General features: G+C 42.4%; 5 protein-coding genes across 8 annotated transcripts in view; 4 read left to right on the top strand and 1 right to left on the bottom strand.

The window, feature by feature from the left end:
• Positions 1-5,132: 5,132 nt before the first annotated feature.
• Positions 5,133-6,228, top strand: LOC118796852 (histone H1-like). Its single transcript, XM_036555993.1, has one exon. It carries the CDS (start codon positions 5,165-5,167, stop codon positions 5,786-5,788), a length of 624 nt encoding a protein of 207 aa, XP_036411886.1. The 5' UTR covers positions 5,133-5,164; the 3' UTR covers positions 5,789-6,228.
• A 206-nt stretch (positions 6,229-6,434) lies between these two features.
• Positions 6,435-7,604, top strand: LOC118796864 (histone H2A-like). Its single transcript, XM_036556005.1, has one exon. The coding sequence runs from the start codon at positions 6,543-6,545 to the stop codon at positions 6,927-6,929; it is 387 nt and encodes a 128-aa protein (XP_036411898.1). The 5' UTR covers positions 6,435-6,542; the 3' UTR covers positions 6,930-7,604.
• Positions 7,605-7,827: 223 nt separating this feature from the next.
• On the top strand, positions 7,828-8,601 carry LOC118796855 (histone H3-like). Its single transcript, XM_036555995.1, has one exon. The coding sequence runs from the start codon at positions 8,041-8,043 to the stop codon at positions 8,542-8,544; it is 504 nt and encodes a 167-aa protein (XP_036411888.1). The 5' UTR covers positions 7,828-8,040; the 3' UTR covers positions 8,545-8,601.
• A 423-nt stretch (positions 8,602-9,024) lies between these two features.
• On the bottom strand, positions 9,025-9,485 carry LOC118797195 (histone H2B-like). The gene has a single exon (XM_036556462.1). It carries the CDS (start codon positions 9,413-9,415, stop codon positions 9,041-9,043), a length of 375 nt encoding a protein of 124 aa, XP_036412355.1. The 5' UTR covers positions 9,416-9,485; the 3' UTR covers positions 9,025-9,040.
• A 1,499-nt stretch (positions 9,486-10,984) lies between these two features.
• Positions 10,985-16,986, top strand: part of dop1a (DOP1 leucine zipper like protein A) — a 48,582-nt gene continuing 42,580 nt past the window's right edge. For 2 of the 4 annotated variants that reach the window (XM_036555975.1, XM_036555971.1), the window contains exons 1-6: positions 10,985-11,449; positions 11,986-12,178; positions 13,419-13,600; positions 14,382-14,552; positions 15,677-15,866; positions 16,872-16,970. In XM_036555975.1, coding sequence (XP_036411868.1) covers positions 12,041-12,178; positions 13,419-13,600; positions 14,382-14,552; positions 15,677-15,866; positions 16,872-16,970 — 780 coding nt within the window. In that variant the 5' untranslated portion in view covers positions 10,985-11,449; positions 11,986-12,040. Of the gene's footprint in view, positions 11,450-11,985; positions 12,179-13,418; positions 13,601-14,381; positions 14,553-15,676; positions 15,867-16,871; positions 16,971-16,986 lie in introns of those variants that run through there. The other 2 variants (XM_036555972.1, XM_036555973.1) reach the window with 2 other exon arrangements.

The following is a 16,986-nucleotide window of genomic DNA, read 5'->3' as shown; positions in this document are numbered from 1 at the left end:
TTTTATCCATGTGCTGTTGTTTTTGTTTTAGTTCCTTTGCTCCACCCTTTTCCTTGTCTTCCCTATTAGGATTCCCACCTGTTTGTACTTCCTGTCTCCTCCCTATCCCAGGTGTTCTCAGTTGTTTCTCATGCATGTTTTGTTGTATGTAATTGTTGCCTGTCTGCCCTGTGTTTGGGTTGCTCTGTGTTTTTTTTTCTTGGTTAAAAGTCTTGTAGTTTGTTATTTGCTATCATTCTCAGTCTTTGTTCTAGTTTTGTTTTTTTGTTTTTTTTGTTCATTGAAGTTTGCTTTCAACTACATACAGCCTCATCACTCTTCATACATGACAAGCATGTTTTATCATTCATTACCAAAACAACAAATAGTCCTTGATTAAAAACAAAAGAGACAAAAATGCAAGTAAATTGAAAACTAAAGTACTGTTTTATTTATTAATGAAAATTTTACTGAGTAATGTAATTAAACTGCTTGCAAAATTAATATCATTTGAAATTAATAACTCACTCCAAATTTAGGTATTTTGACCAAATTCTGTTGTGCACAGCAGTTTCTCATTAGATTGAATGATATTCTTCACATTGTTCCATAGAGTCATAGAGTTCTGTAGAGTATAGTAATCAGAAGAAGGACATTTCCCCTCGACCCAAGCCCCCAGTGAGCACGCCTAGGGCAACAGTGGCAAGGAAAAACTTGACATGAGTTACACACAATAATTACTTTCTCTCATACAGTAACAAATAAGCACTACTCTGCCTTCGCTGGGCAACCTGCTCCTCCATCATTAAGGTGACCTTCCTGTCATCACATGACAGCCAGCATGAATCTGACTGGCTGGAGCAGTCACTCAGGTAGTGTCCTGAAGGAGAGAGAGAGAGAGAGAGAGAGAGAGAGAGAGATACAGGTGTGAAAAACAGAAAGAAATAGTAATAGAGTATTTTTACAGTGACTTCAAACGCAGCACAGCCAATCAGATTTCAGAACCGAAGATAATTATTAATAATTCTAAATAAAACTAATTTTTTTAAAGCTGCCTATTTGTTTGAACTAGCCACCAGGGATCTTTTCTTTGTGTGTAACCACTGGCCCAGAGATTCTTCCTGGGGGAAGGGAGTCAGAACACACACTATGATACAGTGCATGCAGGGGACTGTAGTTCATCTCAGCGTGAAACAGGCTAATAAGAATAGAAAATTAAAATGATTTTGTGGGCCGTATAGAACCGTATCATGGGCCTGACTTGGCCTGCTGGCCTTGTGTTTGACACATGGGACCTAAACTTATACTAGCTGCATGGCAGCACCCAGATTATAGTTTAATTATTTTTTTTCTGATCAGAGTGCAGAAAACAATGCAGAACGTCTGCCCCAGGTGTTTTGGCCTGAGGGTGATTTGTCATCGATGGAGCTTAAAAGAGAAATTTTCATACATGGAAATATTGTGTTGCTGAGTGACTTGAATTACTGTGTTTGTGAAGCTGCGTAAAGATAATGAGAATAAAGTGACAATAATTTTAGAGTAATTACAACAATCAAACCACATAATTTCATACAGTAGTTCAGCATTTACAATCACAATGCTAAAGGTCTTTCTGTCTATCTATCTATCTATCTATTTTTACATTTAGACCAGCCTAGACGAGCCCACTTTGACTTGTCATTCTGCTTTTTTTTCCCTTAAATTAAGATGAGCTGTATTACAATTCTTTCTTTCTTTCTTTCTTTCTTTCTTTTCTCCTGCTTGTTATGCTTACTTTTGTACTTTGGACAGTTTTTGACAAATTAAAAGCACATGCGACTTAGAAGGCTGTGAAATGATACCACTAATAAAAGTATTGGTAATAGTGATAGTTATAATAATACGAGAGTTATTTATTTCATGGCAGTATTTGCTTGTTGCTGTTTTCTCTGCAGCGTCTGTTGTGCGTGGCTCCGCCTCCCGTTCCTTGGTTTCAACTAGGTCCTGTAGAGGAGCATAACAGGCACGTACAGCGCTCCATTTGCCATTGATTCTCTTTGCAACCATTAAGTAAAGAGCTAAGCAGTATGTCTGGTAGAAGAAATGGCTGATGGTCGTAAAAAGGTTGCCAGTGAGAGCTGTAGTAAGATGGAGCTGCTTTGTGAAAACCACTTTATGCCCCATGCCAAATTGCCAAGAAGAAGAAGAGACTTTAGACCATTTTTTATTCAACTGTTATCGCTCTCAAGAAGTGTGGGAGATGGTTAAGGATATGGGTTTAGAAATAAATATACATATGGAATCTATAATATATGGGATTTTTGATGAAAAAGTAGATAATAGGAAACATAAGTTCTTGTGGTTTATCATCGCTATTGTAAAGTCTAAACTTTGGAAAACAAGATGTCGGATGACCATAGACCAACAATTCGTGTCCAGCAGAGACGTTTTTAAACAAATTAAAATTGAACTAAAGAGACTGCGGACGTTGAACACGCCATTCGGGGACGCTGACTTGTGGGACATTTTTGAATTGTAAGGTGTTAAGGTATGTGTATGTATATGCTGTCTTTCTTATGCTCTGTCTGTTTATATGTTGAATTGTTGCTAACTAAAGAAAAAAAGAAAGGAGGAAAGGGTCTCGGTAAAGGAGGCGCTAAGCGTCACCGCAAAGTGCTTCGCGATAACATCCAGGGCATCACCAAGCCAGCTATCCGCCGTCTGGCTCGCCGTGGCGGTGTCAAGCGTATCTCTGGTCTGATCTATGAGGAGACCCGCGGCGTGCTCAAGGTGTTCCTGGAGAACGTGATCAGGGACGCCGTCACCTACACCGAGCACGCCAAGAGGAAGACCGTCACCGCCATGGATGTGGTTTACGCCCTTAAGCGTCAGGGACGAACCCTGTACGGCTTCGGAGGCTAAACGCTCGACTCGAACAACGACAAACCCAACGGCTCTTTTAAGAGCCCCCCACAGACCCACCAGAAGAGTTTTTCCTTATGATCATGTAGTGATAAAAGCAGACTTTTATTGCATTCCGACTTGCTAATGATTTTACCTCTTAAACACTGACGGCATGACCTTAATTTGATACTGAAATAACTGGGAAAGGAGTGGGGGCGAAAACTTCAATTAGCTGGACGTTCCCCCCTAATAAAGTTTAAAATATTTTAATCTTTTAATTTCAGAATCAAAATAATCCTTCAGTAGTCTCACAACGGGGAAAGTCTCAAAGCATTCAAGAAAAAGAAAAAGCTTTTAAAAAAGTTTTCTAAATAGATTAAAAAAAAAAGAACAGAGTGCGTCCTACCACACACAAACACACACAGTCACACTTTTAAACCTTACATTGTGCCGAAAATATGTGATATATTTCATGCGCTTTCGTGAGTTCATAATCGTATAACTGATAGGAACGTATGTATTATACATGGCACACAGTAGATAGGAATGCGCGGGAAGGCGAACAAAGGAAAAGTCTTGAGCTGGGAAGAGAAGGGGGGGGGCTGGGGGCTGGGGGCTGGGGGCTGGGGGCTGGGGGCTGGGGGCTGGGCGTTGCCCGCAAATCGAACGATTGATTGTTGTCCAATGATCGCTTGCCTGCATTCAGAAGGGCGGAGCTATAATTTGAATACAGGAAACATTCAGGCTTTGTTTTGAGTTATAATGCTTCTAAACCTCTTTATTTATCTTTTTTTTTCTTTTCTTGACATGCATGCGTGTATTTGTGAATAAAATTGAATAACATTGTGTGCACATTTGTTATTGTAAGACCTGTTTACTTACGTATTCTTTTAATATTATTTTGCCATTTTAGAGTGAGTGAAAACTGAAATTTATAGTGCTCCAATAGACTTATGATGAAGTTATAAAATTAAATCAGGTACAGAACTAGGCTTTAAGCTCATGTTGTAGTTAGAGTAGGCCAAATTTGTCTTACATCTAGCCCTCAAGCTTAACATGTATTTAGAGTAATAGTAAATTTAGAGTTAGGCCTTTTTTGAGGTTTATGGTGAAATTAGTTAAAGTGAAAGTAGATTTAGGGCAAGACCTTGACCGTTGCTGAGGTCAGAGTAAGGTGATGACCCCTCCTTGCCCATCCCAAATGGTTACACACCATTATCTCCAACTTTCATGACTACTTCGAATACCATTATATCCAAACCTTACAAAGTTTCTTTTATTATCGTTCACATCATTGTTAACGTCATTATTTTTTTCTTATCAAGAATGATTCCATTATTTCTAAACCAAAAAGTAACATATATTCACAGGCCAAGGCCACAATCAGGCTAAGGCTTTTACACTTTATTGACTTTGTGTATTACTACTATTCAATATGGTTACAACTAGGTCTGTCTACGTATGTTCTTTTCTCCTTCAAAGACGTTTTAGTTTTAAAATGGAACAAACAGGTTCTTCTCTCTGTGTGTGCCTTTCCTAGATGTGGCCTACTTGGCCCACACCACTGCACTTTGCGTTCACACTCAGGGTCACCCACACACACACAAAGCCATAGAGTATGGAGAGCCATACAGTAAAATATAATGACATAATAATGTTTTCCATATGAGATTTGGGTTATTTCACACTTGTCAAGTCAAAGTTCATTTACATTTTGTACAACAGCACATCAGCAGAGAGCAGGCTCTGGCCCCGCAGGCCGCCGACCTCACGCCTGTGCTTTACTCGCTCCAAGAGAGCCCGTTTTACACATAGTCAACGAGGCGCTCGGTCGCTGGAAGTTCGCCCACGCCCTCGCCGAGGCTCTCCCCGAACGCGCCGTTGAGCTCTCCGAAAGTTCACGCCGGCGTTTGCCACCGTTTTCCACCGATTATCGCGCCAAATACGCCGTCTTTCGTTCGGAGCGGCGACCGCCCGGCGCGCTTTTGAGAGCGCCCTGTAAAACGAGGCGTCGCTGTGCACCCATTCCCGGACTGTGGACACACGGCAGAGCCTCTTCTAGAGGAACGAGCCGTTGGACGCTCGCCAAGCGGCGCATTCTGTCGTATTTTGCCCGATAAATGCCACGAGAAAACACAAATCTGAGCGTGTCAGTAAGACACAGCTGCACAGCGCCTGTCAGGTTGAGTCTACACCGTTCTCATGTGCCCTTTAAGGGGCCGGCTCCCAGCCTGAGAGGGAGGTTCCTCTGAACAGTGCAGTTTGTGCTCTTTCTCGCTCCGCTCGCAGCAAAAGCAGAACGATGGCAGAAGTCGCTCCCGCTCCAGCCGCCGCGCCGGCCAAAGTTCCCAAGAAGAAAAGCGCTGCCCGGCCCAAGAAAGCCGGCCCCAGCGTCGGCGAGCTCATCGTCAAGGCTGTTTCTCAGTCCAAGGAGAGGAGCGGTGTGTCTCTCGCCGCCCTCAAGAAAGCCCTGGCCGCCGGCGGCTACGACGTGGAGAAGAAAAACTCCCGCGTTAAGCTCGCCGTCAAGAGCCTCGTGGTGAAGGGCACCCTGGTGCAGACCAAAGGCACCGGTGCGTCAGGCTCCTTCAAGCTCAACAAGAAGCAAGCTGAGGCCAAGAAGAAGCCGGCAAAGAAAGCAGCGACCAAACCCAAGAAAGCGGCCGCCAAAAAGCCCGCCGCGGCCAAGAAGCCCAAGAAGGTAGGGGCGAAGAAGCCCGCGGCCGCCAAGAAGTCGCCGAAAAAAGCTAAAACGGTAGCGGCGAAGAAGCCCGCGGCCGCCAAGAAAGTCGCCAAGTCTCCCAAGAAAGCCAAGAAGCCGGCGGCCCCGAAGAAGACGGCCAAGAGCCCGAAGAAAACAAAGGCTGTTAAGCCCAAAGCTGCCAAGCCCAAGACGGCGAAAAAGGCGGCTCCCAAGAAGAAGTAAACGTGCTGTTTACCTTCATGTCCTGTTTTTCCTATTGAAAAAACGGCTCTTTTAAGAGCCACCCACATTTTCCTCTCAGAGTTAGATTTTCCTTCGTGCTGCACTCAAAAGCTTGTCATTACTAGTTAGTAGTGATATTATAGGAAACTGCCAGGCTCGTCATTATAATCGAGTTGCCGTTTGCATTTACATGGATGAGAGTAGGAGCGGAAATGGGGTAGAAAAGCAGCGAGGAAACAGGGACTTTCTTTCTTTCTTTCATTCTTTGTCTTTATCTCTTTCTCTCAGTTCAGTTTAGGCTTACATTTGTACTGTTAAAGCGCTGCAAAAATTCTATATCAAAAGGTAATAATAATTACAAAACCGAGATTGATAGCAAAAAACAATTAACAAGAGAAAGTTTTATCAATTAATAATAAAAAAGTATGAACAATAATAAAAAAAACTATTTAATATATGTCTACACCATATAATTTATCTTTATCTCCCAAAGGATCTTATGTATTCTCTCTCTCTCTCTCTCACTCACACACACACACACACACACACACACACACGACGGGGAGGGGGGGTGCGGAGAGCTTGGAGAGAAACGGTGGGCGGACCCTAAACTTTGACGACGCTAATATGATTGGTTGTTGGAGGCCATCGCATTTAGCCAATAGAAACGTAGCAGCTTTTTCATATAAAGGGCGTTCGGAGACCGAAGCTCTTTATTTCAGCTTAGTTCATCAAACTTAACTGAAGTGCAAAAATGAGTGGAAGGGGGAAAACCGGAGGTAAAGCTAGGGCGAAGGCCAAGACTCGCTCTTCCCGCGCCGGGCTGCAGTTCCCTGTGGGCCGTGTTCATAGGCTTCTGCGCAAAGGCAACTATGCCGAGCGCGTCGGCGCCGGCGCTCCCGTCTATTTGGCTGCTGTCCTGGAGTATCTGACCGCTGAGATCCTTGAGTTGGCCGGCAACGCCGCTCGCGACAACAAGAAGACCCGTATCATCCCTCGTCACCTGCAGTTGGCTGTTCGTAACGACGAGGAGCTCAACAAACTGCTCGGAGGCGTGACCATCGCTCAGGGTGGCGTTCTGCCCAACATTCAGGCTGTACTGCTGCCTAAGAAAACCGAGAAGGCGGCCAAGACCAAATAACTTTTTTTTTGTTTGTTTTCTGCTAAATTGTAAATAATCAAAGGCTCTTTTAAGAGCCACCCACCATATCAACAAAAGTGCAGTTTTTTTCTCATCCCCTTTCGACTTTCGATCGATCGTTATAAGTTATTTACATTTACAGCATTTAGCAGGCGCTTTTATCCAGAGTGACTTACAAAAAGTGCTTTGTCTATCCAGAGAAAGTATCTTTGCTAGTTACCAATAGGTTAGAAAGTCAGTCCTGAGCTCAGATGCTGCTAGAATCAGTCATTATTGACACCTAGAGAAAATGGAAGAGTTAAACACACAGCAGTGCAATACAATACATAAGTGCAGTTCAATACTTTACAATCAATACTTAATTCAGTGCTAATTTAAGTGCTGTATAAAGAGGTTATTGTTTACGATAGAATTAAATAAAAAGGTCACAGCTTCACCACGTCCCACGACTGCATACTGAAACGTAAAAGCTCTTATTCTACTCGAACATAAGATGAATAAACCTACATGAACGTCTGTGTAACTACGCGAGTGAAGGTCAAGTAACAGGCGTGTAATAATGAATAAACCAAAAACTTGGCGGACAACTTCCAGTGCACCCCCCGTCCCCCTTCTCTTCCCAGCTAAAGACATTTCCTTTGCACTCTTATCTACTGTCATGTACATTATATATGTTCCTATCCTATTACTATAACAAGTTTAGGTTATTGTTTCATTCCGTACACACACACGTGCAAGTTATACGATTATGAACTCACGGAAGCGCATGAAATATATCACACATTTTTGGCACAGTGCAAGCTTTAGAAGTGTGACGTATAAGCTCTTATTCTACTCGAATACAAGATGAATAAACCTACATGAACGTCTTTATAACTACGCGAGTGAAGGTCAAATAATAGGCGTGCAATGATGAATAAACCAAAAATCTGAGTAACGTTACACCGGACGTGTAAAAAAGAAAAAAACAAGAATGTGGTACATGAGCCCGCCAAGGCGTTGGGCAGTGTCTTGTGATTTGAAAATGTTGGCGCGGCAGAAGACGCCCAATAGCGTTTAGACAGCGCGTGGGGAGCCGCCCAATGGAAGGCGGGCACATTCCAGACGCCCAATGAGCGGCGAGCAGCTCGAACCCTTAAAAGGGCCGCGGTCTGTGCGCAGAGTTATTCCGTTTCTTTGGTGCAGAAGAACAAAGTTTGACGTTATGGCAAGAACCAAGCAGACGGCCCGTAAGTCTACCGGTGGCAAAGCCCCGAGGAAGCAGCTGGCTACTAAGGCTGCTCGTAAGAGCGCCCCAGCTACTGGCGGCGTCAAGAAGCCTCACCGTTACAGGCCCGGCACCGTGGCTCTGAGGGAGATCCGCCGTTACCAGAAATCCACAGAGCTGCTGATCCGTAAGCTGCCCTTCCAGCGCCTGGTGCGGGAGATCGCTCAGGACTTCAAGACCGATCTCCGCTTCCAGAGCTCTGCCGTCATGGCTCTGCAGGAGGCTAGCGAGGCGTACTTGGTGGGTCTGTTCGAGGACACTAATCTGTGCGCCATCCACGCCAAGAGAGTCACCATCATGCCTAAGGACATCCAGCTGGCTCGCCGTATCCGCGGAGAGCGCGCTTAACTTATACGGAGCGCTCCCAGCTTTTTCCCCAAAAAGTACCCAAAGGCTCTTTTAAGAGCCACCTAACTGTTTCACTTCAAAAGAGAAGTAATGTTCCAATGTTATGTTACGTGCTTTGACTTGCTTGGTCTGTGTGAGGAGAATGTACGAGCGCATATACACACTACTCATTCAAACTGTGAGTGTGTCACATGCCGGTATTACACAGCTGTCTGCTTATAAAGGAGTACAAACTGTATACTATATATAAACTATCATTTAATTTTACATACACATACCCATAGACCTGTTTGTGTATAGGCGCTTAATTACTTATTTTAGTATATTGGGCAAAGACAAAAAAAATGCGCGGGAAAATGAACTGGAATACAAAAGTACCATTCTTTCCACCTCCAGAAAACAGCGTGCTTTCACTCACACAAGGGAAAAAGCTCTTTAAGCGGAAACGTGGGTGGCTCTTAAAAGAGCCGTTGGGTTTGAAGTTTGTCGTCACTTCTTACTTGGAGCTGGTGTACTTGGTGACAGCCTTGGTGCCCTCAGACACGGCGTGCTTGGCCAGCTCACCGGGAAGAAGCAGGCGCACGGCGGTCTGGATCTCCCTGGACGTGATGGTGGAGCGTTTGTTGTAATGAGCCAAACGGGACGACTCACCGGCGATGCGCTCGAAGATGTCGTTGACGAACGAGTTCATGATGCCCATCGCCTTGGAGGAAATGCCGGTGTCGGGGTGGACCTGCTTCAGCACCTTGTACACGTAGATAGCGTAGCTCTCCCTTCTGGACTTTCTGCGCTTCTTGCCTCCCTTACCAGCCGTCTTAGTCACGGCTTTCTTGGAGCCCTTCTTCGGGGCGGACTTAGCGGGTTCAGGCATGGCTTTCCTTTCTTCGAGTACAACTGAAAACTGCGGAAAGCGTGCCCGGCACCGGCTTATCTAGACACCGAAATTCAAATTATAGCTCCGCCCTTCTGAATGCAGGCAAACGATCATTGGACAACTATCAACGGCTCACTTGGCGGACAACTCCCAGCCCCCCCGCCCCTTCATTTAAAAAGTATTTCATAATTACAAGTCACAGACAGTTAAACTATGCTGCTCTAAAGAAGTCTGAAGGAATAATATAATGCCACACGCATAAATATGTATGTGTGTGTGTGTTACGTACAATGTATTACTATTTATGAGAGGGTTTCTGTAGAAAATAAGTGCTGCAGCTCTCATGCAGACAACACTGATGAGTCTTGGGCGCCATCTTGTGGTCAAACCGTTAACCGTCAAATCCGAGAAAGACCATTAGACTCCTTACTGTAAATGCTGAACTACTGTATGAAATGATGCGGTATGGCCGTTATAATTACAGTAAAATAATTGTAATTTTAGTTTCAATTTTATTTATGCAGCTTCACAAACACAGTAATTCAGTAAGTCACTCAGCTACACAATATTTCCACATATGAAAATATCTCTTATTCTACTACTTGCAGGTTCAAATTTTGACCACACGAGGGCATCCAAGCTCCATCGATGACAAATTCTCCCTCAGCCCAAAACACCTGGGGCGAACTGTCTGCACTGTTTTCGCTTCTCTGATCAGCGAATTAATAATTAAACTACAAACTGGGTGCTGCTATGGTCCGAGTGTCTTCTGGTTATTTTATTTTTATTTCAAAAGCAGTGTTGAAAAAACGGGTCAGTTCTCGTTTTTGATACTGTTATTGTTTGTGGAAAAATCAAGAAATAGCTTCGTTTTACAGCTTCAGAAAATAATCATAAAATCAAATAACAAACAAACGACAGTGGAATGTCTCTAAAAGCTCCCTCACAGAACGTTACTACATGAAATGGTTATGAATTCACTGCCTGATGACAGAGACATTGATTTGTGATAGTTTTGCGATAAAGGTTTGGTCTAAAACATATTTTAAATCCAATCCTTTTAATCCATTCATTGTGTAGGAGTACATGCAGGGTGCGGTGAGGCAAAATAGTTCCCAAGGAAAACTTATTATTATTATTATTATTACTACTACTAGTAGTAGTAATATCAATATTCGTTTTATTTCTTTATTCATTTATTTATTTATTAATTCTCATATTTACCACTATCTTACCATCATCAACATTACATATAAACTCAGAAGACAGGTGTAGGGTTACTGGAGGTTTTGGATAGAAAGTAAATCGGTTGTATTTGTGTTATGGACACCATGACCCCTTAATCCTTATCACCACCACTGTAAAAGAAATTAGAGTCTCTAAAATTATTTCGCATCAAACCACTCGGAATGACTTTCTCATCCACTGAATTGTGCATGAATTTTGAAAATTCAGTAGACTTCTCCTTTAAAGCGTATTCGTATATCGACCTATTGAAATGAAACACTGAAAGGTCACAGGCGTGGTGACTTTTATTGTGAAATGTGTCATGTGCTGTGACCGGGAAGTGGTAGCGGTGCCCTCACCTGTCACCGACTGCTATAAACACAGCAGACGAGTGTGCGGATATTAAACACGACGACATTAATAAGATACCGGTTATTCAGGGAAACAGACATTTAGCTGATTCCCTCGATGGTGTTTGTCGGTTGTCAGAGCTTTGTTCATTTGTTTCGGGGAAACTGACCGATCGTTTTCCGCTGAGCGAAATCAGTGAGGAGAAAAGCGGGATCTCGGTAGAAAAGCCTGGATGTTCACTCCGGATCCCTCCGTCCGCTGCAGTGAGTAGATCTCCCGACCCACTCGTTTAATTTACAGCCTCGGTGCCTCTCCGTCTCGCGAACACCGGCCGGCGGTGAAGCAGCAGAGGCGGTGAAGCTGAACGGCTTTGTACCGAAAGACTCCCTGCTGGATGTGCGGCGAACTGCTTGGCTGTAAAGGCCGTGATGAGAGATTTCGAGGACTGTTTTGGTAAAGAAGTCACTTATATTACACGTTTGTATTTCCAATAGTTCATCCAGGCTTCTCTTGAAATCATAGGTATTCATAGATTATAGACTATAGATCTGTTCCCCGCTCTGCTGCAGCAACGGCCTCTGCGCTTCACTGTAGCTGGATCCTGGAACGTTGCTGAGATGACATCCATCATCAAGAGCATTAGTGAGGTCAGGCATTGATGTTGGATGATTGGTTCTAGATCACTCCAGCTCGTTCCAAAGGTTCTGGATCAGAAATGCCATCACAGAGATATAACCTTACTCTCATATTCTGCCGCTCCAGAACGTCCGGTTCTTTTTTACGTGTTTGTTCAAGCCGTGTTCTCAACTGGACTCCTGTTTTAGCGTTAGTGCACAGTTGAGGTGCATAAGCCATACACACCTACTAGGAACACTGTGTGGAGGTTCTCTATGTGGCTCCCCACCGTTTATTTTGCCAGCAAATCACCAGCCAGAATGTTTCCTTTCTTTATCCCAGTGTAACCTTTAGGTCATCCTTTTTCCCTGCAGGTGTGATGAGCTTGTGTTCTGAGGGAACTGGCTGTTAGTGCCGCAGTACGGGAGGATGAACGCGGAGGAGGTGGAGCTGCTCGGTGACTCTAAATACAGGAACTACGTGGCGGCTGTGGACAAAGCACTGAAAAACTTTGAGTACTCCAGCGAATGGGCCGATCTCATCTCAGCACTTGGGAAGCTCAACAAGGTCCTTCACTCTGTCTCTGTCTCATAAATCAGTTTTACTGCAGTTAATATGTCACTGTCACTCTGGCCAAAATGAAAAATGCAATCATTGCTAGATCCGTTGTAAAAATCCTATTATTTTAACCCTCTATTGCACAATGTTGCCTCTAGGCAACAAACCCATTTTCTTCACTTTACACTAACATTATACATATTTAACGACAATGACAGGGTTAACAGTAAAGGAAAGAGTTTTAAAACTCTTTTATTAAGTTCTCTTTTTTAACATTCAGTGTTTTGTTTTTTTGAGAATTTACCAAAGTATGTTTGTTGCCTAGAAGCAACATTGTAAGGCAGTGACTGGGTTTCGGCAGTCACAAAGCCCGATCTCACCACTTCAGGGAACACAGATTTATATAATTTCTTCCCATTGTAGCACAATGTTGCCTCAGGCCAACATACCCCTAATGGACCCCTGCACACATTGATATTTTAGAATGTTTTTGAATTTAATCATTTTTTAACGAATTCATGCAAGAAAATGTGAATTGAATGTTTGTTTTTAATTGCTCTCATAATCCGTGCAGTAGAAGTTAAAGCCTTCTCCCTAGAGCAGGATTTTATATTTTAATACTAGGAAGACCCCTTTCTGATTTCTGATTATGTGTCTTGAAGGTGGAAGTACATTTGGAAACACTACAAGTGCTTTGGGTGGATATTTCCGAATTATTCCATTAACAAAAAAAAAAAAAAAAGTTTGACCATTGAGATTAGTGCTGTATCACTAACGCTAGCCAGCACCACATATGTGTTTATTAGCCTCTAGATCATTGGCTATCAGTCAGGATTTGTTGGGTGCCATAGGATTTAATAAGGGTTGTGGGATGTATTTGCATGCTAGGTATTGTAGTGAGAGAACACTGATGGATAAAAACATGAAACTAATACAAAATTATGAATGCTGCACTATAAATACTACATCACACAATAAATAACATAGTCATGCTTGTTTGCCTCTTTAAACCGTGATCATGAATCTCTGTGGTCTCTTCAGGATTAATTATGAGGTTTCCAATGGAAAAGCACTGTAATTAGTAGGTTTATTAGGGTTGTAGTTATTACTCAGAATCATTAGTTGTTGTAATATTAAAGTCTGTTATACAAGTATAATGAATCTTTGTGTATTTTTTCTTATTCTTGCTGTGTTTTCACTGAATACCTTGTGCTGTACTGTAGTGTTTCACACATGATGTACTCAATAGGTACTGCAAAACAATGCCAAGTACCAGGTTGTGCCCAAGAAGCTCACGATCGGCAAGCGTTTGGCCCAGTGCCTTCATCCAGCGCTGCCCAGCGGGGTCCATCGCAAGGCCTTGGAGACCTATGAGATCATCTTCAAGATCATCGGTCCCAAGCGGCTGGCCAAAGACCTGTTCCTGTACAGGTAAGGGGGCTGTGTTAGTACAAACAGTGTCTGTTTGAGTTGACTTGAACTGCTGAGTGTTACTATAGGAGCAAAGGAAAAACAGTATACAAAATATATACTTTAATACAGTGCAGTGTGAGAAGCAAGTGGATGTTACAGGAGAAGGAAAAAACATACTTTACTTTTTACACAAGTCAATGGAACCAGACTTTTTCCCCCCAAAAATTCAACTGATTTCTATATAGAATTATAAAGTGTTATTGCCTGTTGTTGGTTGATTAAGACATTTGTGGCAACAGTAGTTTATTTTAAGAGCTGTATTTCATCAACTCACTTTGACGTTAAATGCTAGCGCTTTTCTCACAAGGTGGGTTTGAGCCAATTTGTGAGATGCTGATAGATTTCATTTATTGATTGCCGATAAACTGAATTTTAATGCCAGAAAATGCACTGCCAACATCTTAAAGATGCACCAGAGTCTTGTAATCTTTGATTTCTTCTAGCGTGTTTTTTTCTTTCTTCCCACATTCATATCAGTCTAAATGTGCTGGCCGGCTTCAAAACATTCATTAGCAGCGCATGGTTGTGCTTATTAAAGACCTGTTTCAGCCTTTCACACATTCAGTTGCACAGAAGAGGCAGTAATGTGGAGATTTCTCTTAATGTGTTGGAAAAGAAAACTCTGTTCTTATTGCTATTCAAATAATTCTCACTGTTATTATGATTGATGGTTATTTGGATGTCATGCTCTCTTAACACGTAGCTGATTTGTCTTGGTCTCTCTGGCTGTTTGCATTAGCTCCGGGCTCTTCCCTCTGCTGTCCAATGCCGCTATGTCCGTAAAGCCTGTCCTGCTGGGCCTGTATGAGACCTACTACCTCCCGCTGGGGAAGACGCTGAAGCCGGGCCTGCAGGGTCTGCTGACGGGGGTCCTTCCTGGCCTGGAGGAGGGCTCTGAGTACTATGACAGGTTAGACAACATTAAATTGGTTTATCTTTGTTGACATAGGCTGACTGTGTGTTTTAGAGGTGTACCAGTGCAGGAAGGCAGTGATTGAAAACTGCGTTAATATCAGTAATAAAACATGCTCTCATTTTTTAAAAATCCCAAAAAAGTTTGGCAAATCATGCTGACTTTCCTGATCCATTGAATTAAGGCAGCACAGCGTGGACATAACATGCACTGTTTGATGAACTGTCTATTATCACAGTGACATTATGAGAAATTATTGATTTCTGACTGAATGCTGAGCAAGTTCAGATGTTTATTAGCAGAAAATATAAAATTACAAAAGCACCATTCACTACTGTGCAAAATGTAAAGTTCTGCAACTCAGTTGAAGCTTGGCTGCAACAGTTGTTGGCTTCCTGAGCCACGGCAACAAGCCTGAGTTTCTCAATGATAATATTTCTGTAACCAGCAGTGTTAACTAGATAACTAATGGCAAATGTATGTATGTATGTATGTATGTGTATGTATATGTATGTCTATATGTACATAGCTTCTTGACAGTAGCCTTTACTGTTTTTAACATTTTACAGGCTGGAATAGACTAGTTTTTGAGCTGCGTATGTGTGTGTAATGCTTACATGTGTAACACTAACATATTAAACGTTAACGTGTCTCTAACACCACCGGTCTAACCAGGTCACTCTGGCACTGCGTTTGTGAGGTAGTTTGATCTGTTTTGTTGTTGCTGCCCTTAACAATAAAAAAAAATACAATTTATCGTGCAGCTCTACATCGAATAGTTTCCTAAGGAATCATATTACAGTCATATCGAATCGTTGTGAGATATTACACTCTTGCTCTGTGTGCTGATAATGGACTCAGGATGATGAAATCATATACATTTGAAATAAAGTTTTGGTCTCCTGCTCCTGCTCTTCTCATTGGGAGGTGTTAAGTCTCCGTTTTTATTTTCTGCTTTGTGTACAAAGTTGAAAATCTGGTGCAGCCCAGAGGAGTGTGGCCTCCAGTTTTGAGTCTTGGTTCCTCTCAGTGTTTCTTCATGCCCCAATATTTCTGGGAGGCTGCTGGAAAGCTCCCTGCTTATTTCTATATTTTAATGAGATATTTACTTATTTATGAAGGACAAACACTCTGCTGGAGAAGGTGGCGGCAGCTGTGGAGCAGCCAGCGTTCTACAGCGCCCTCTGGGGGAGCATCCTGACCAGTCCGGCCGTGAGGCTGCCGGGGGTCAGCTTCGTCCTGCTGCACCTCAACCGCAAACTCTCTATGGAGGACCAGCTGTATGTCATGGGAAGCGACATTGAGCTCATGGTATGTGTTTTTATTTCTGGAGAAACATCTTGAGAAGTAAAGTATGTATTAATAAGTAAGTTATGGGGGAAGAAAGATATATTAGATTTCTTCCAGGGTGTAGAGAGAAAAAATATCCACTCTAATTGGGAAATAATATAGCGTTAAAAATGCATTGATATGAATGATCTGGGTTGTTTATTAAAGTGCCCATATTCTACATTTTTCTTATATTTTCTTCCCTGATCCTATTTTTTGGTTTCATGGTCTAGTAATAATTCTTCTCTTGTCTCACTTGACTTTTTTCCAATCTCTCTTAATCTCTTAGAATTAAAGCAGCTGTTTTATTGCTGGGCTTTCAAAGCAAATATATGTCAATGACCTCTGTTCTGATTGTTTACCCTGTATTGTACCTCATAAAAGCAATCTGGGCTGAAATGCTCTGTATAACTTCAAAACAAATGGGCAGGGCTAGAACGCTGTAGGATGAATAAGCAGAAATGTATAGGTTTTCATGACATCACAAAAACAATGAATTCAAATTGGGCCCATTTTTGCAGCTTACATTTTATATAGAGACTATAATGATAGGTGATGATTATAATGACATCAAACTTTTTATTAAATAAAGGTCATTTGTTTTTTCGGTTCTTTAAGTCAAGCTTTACTATTTTAAGTAGGAAGTTTAGTTGATCAGTGATGCAAAAACACACAAACACAAACAATACCCTAGTAACAAAACACACAATAATAAAAAATCATTGGATAAAAACAAAATTACAAACTGTTTCTTCACATCAACTGTTGCTCTTCTGCCCTCGAACACTCAAGCACACGCACACAAGAGAATGAGAGTGTAATGTCTCTGTTCCACACGCAAACGGCATTATTCAGAACGCAGGCACAACATATTAACTTATATATTGAATCAGTACTAATGTGTTTCTGATATTATGTCTGTTCTGTGAAGTGATTGAGGTGATTCAGTTTTATACTGTGAGTGTATTCAGTGTGTTGATTCTGCAGGTGGAAGCGGTCAGCACGTCTGTGCAGGACTCCAGTGTGTTAGTCCAGAGAAGCACACTTGACCTCATCCTCTTCTGCTTCCCTTTCCACATGAGTCAGGTAACGACTCATTCAT

This window comes from Colossoma macropomum, unplaced genomic scaffold (assembly GCF_904425465.1).
Source record: "Colossoma macropomum unplaced genomic scaffold, Colossoma_macropomum, whole genome shotgun sequence".
Classification (NCBI taxonomy): domain Eukaryota; kingdom Metazoa; phylum Chordata; class Actinopteri; order Characiformes; family Serrasalmidae; genus Colossoma; species Colossoma macropomum.
Note: the sequence above shows the minus strand (reverse complement) of the source record. Positions and strands in the feature narration are given on the sequence as shown.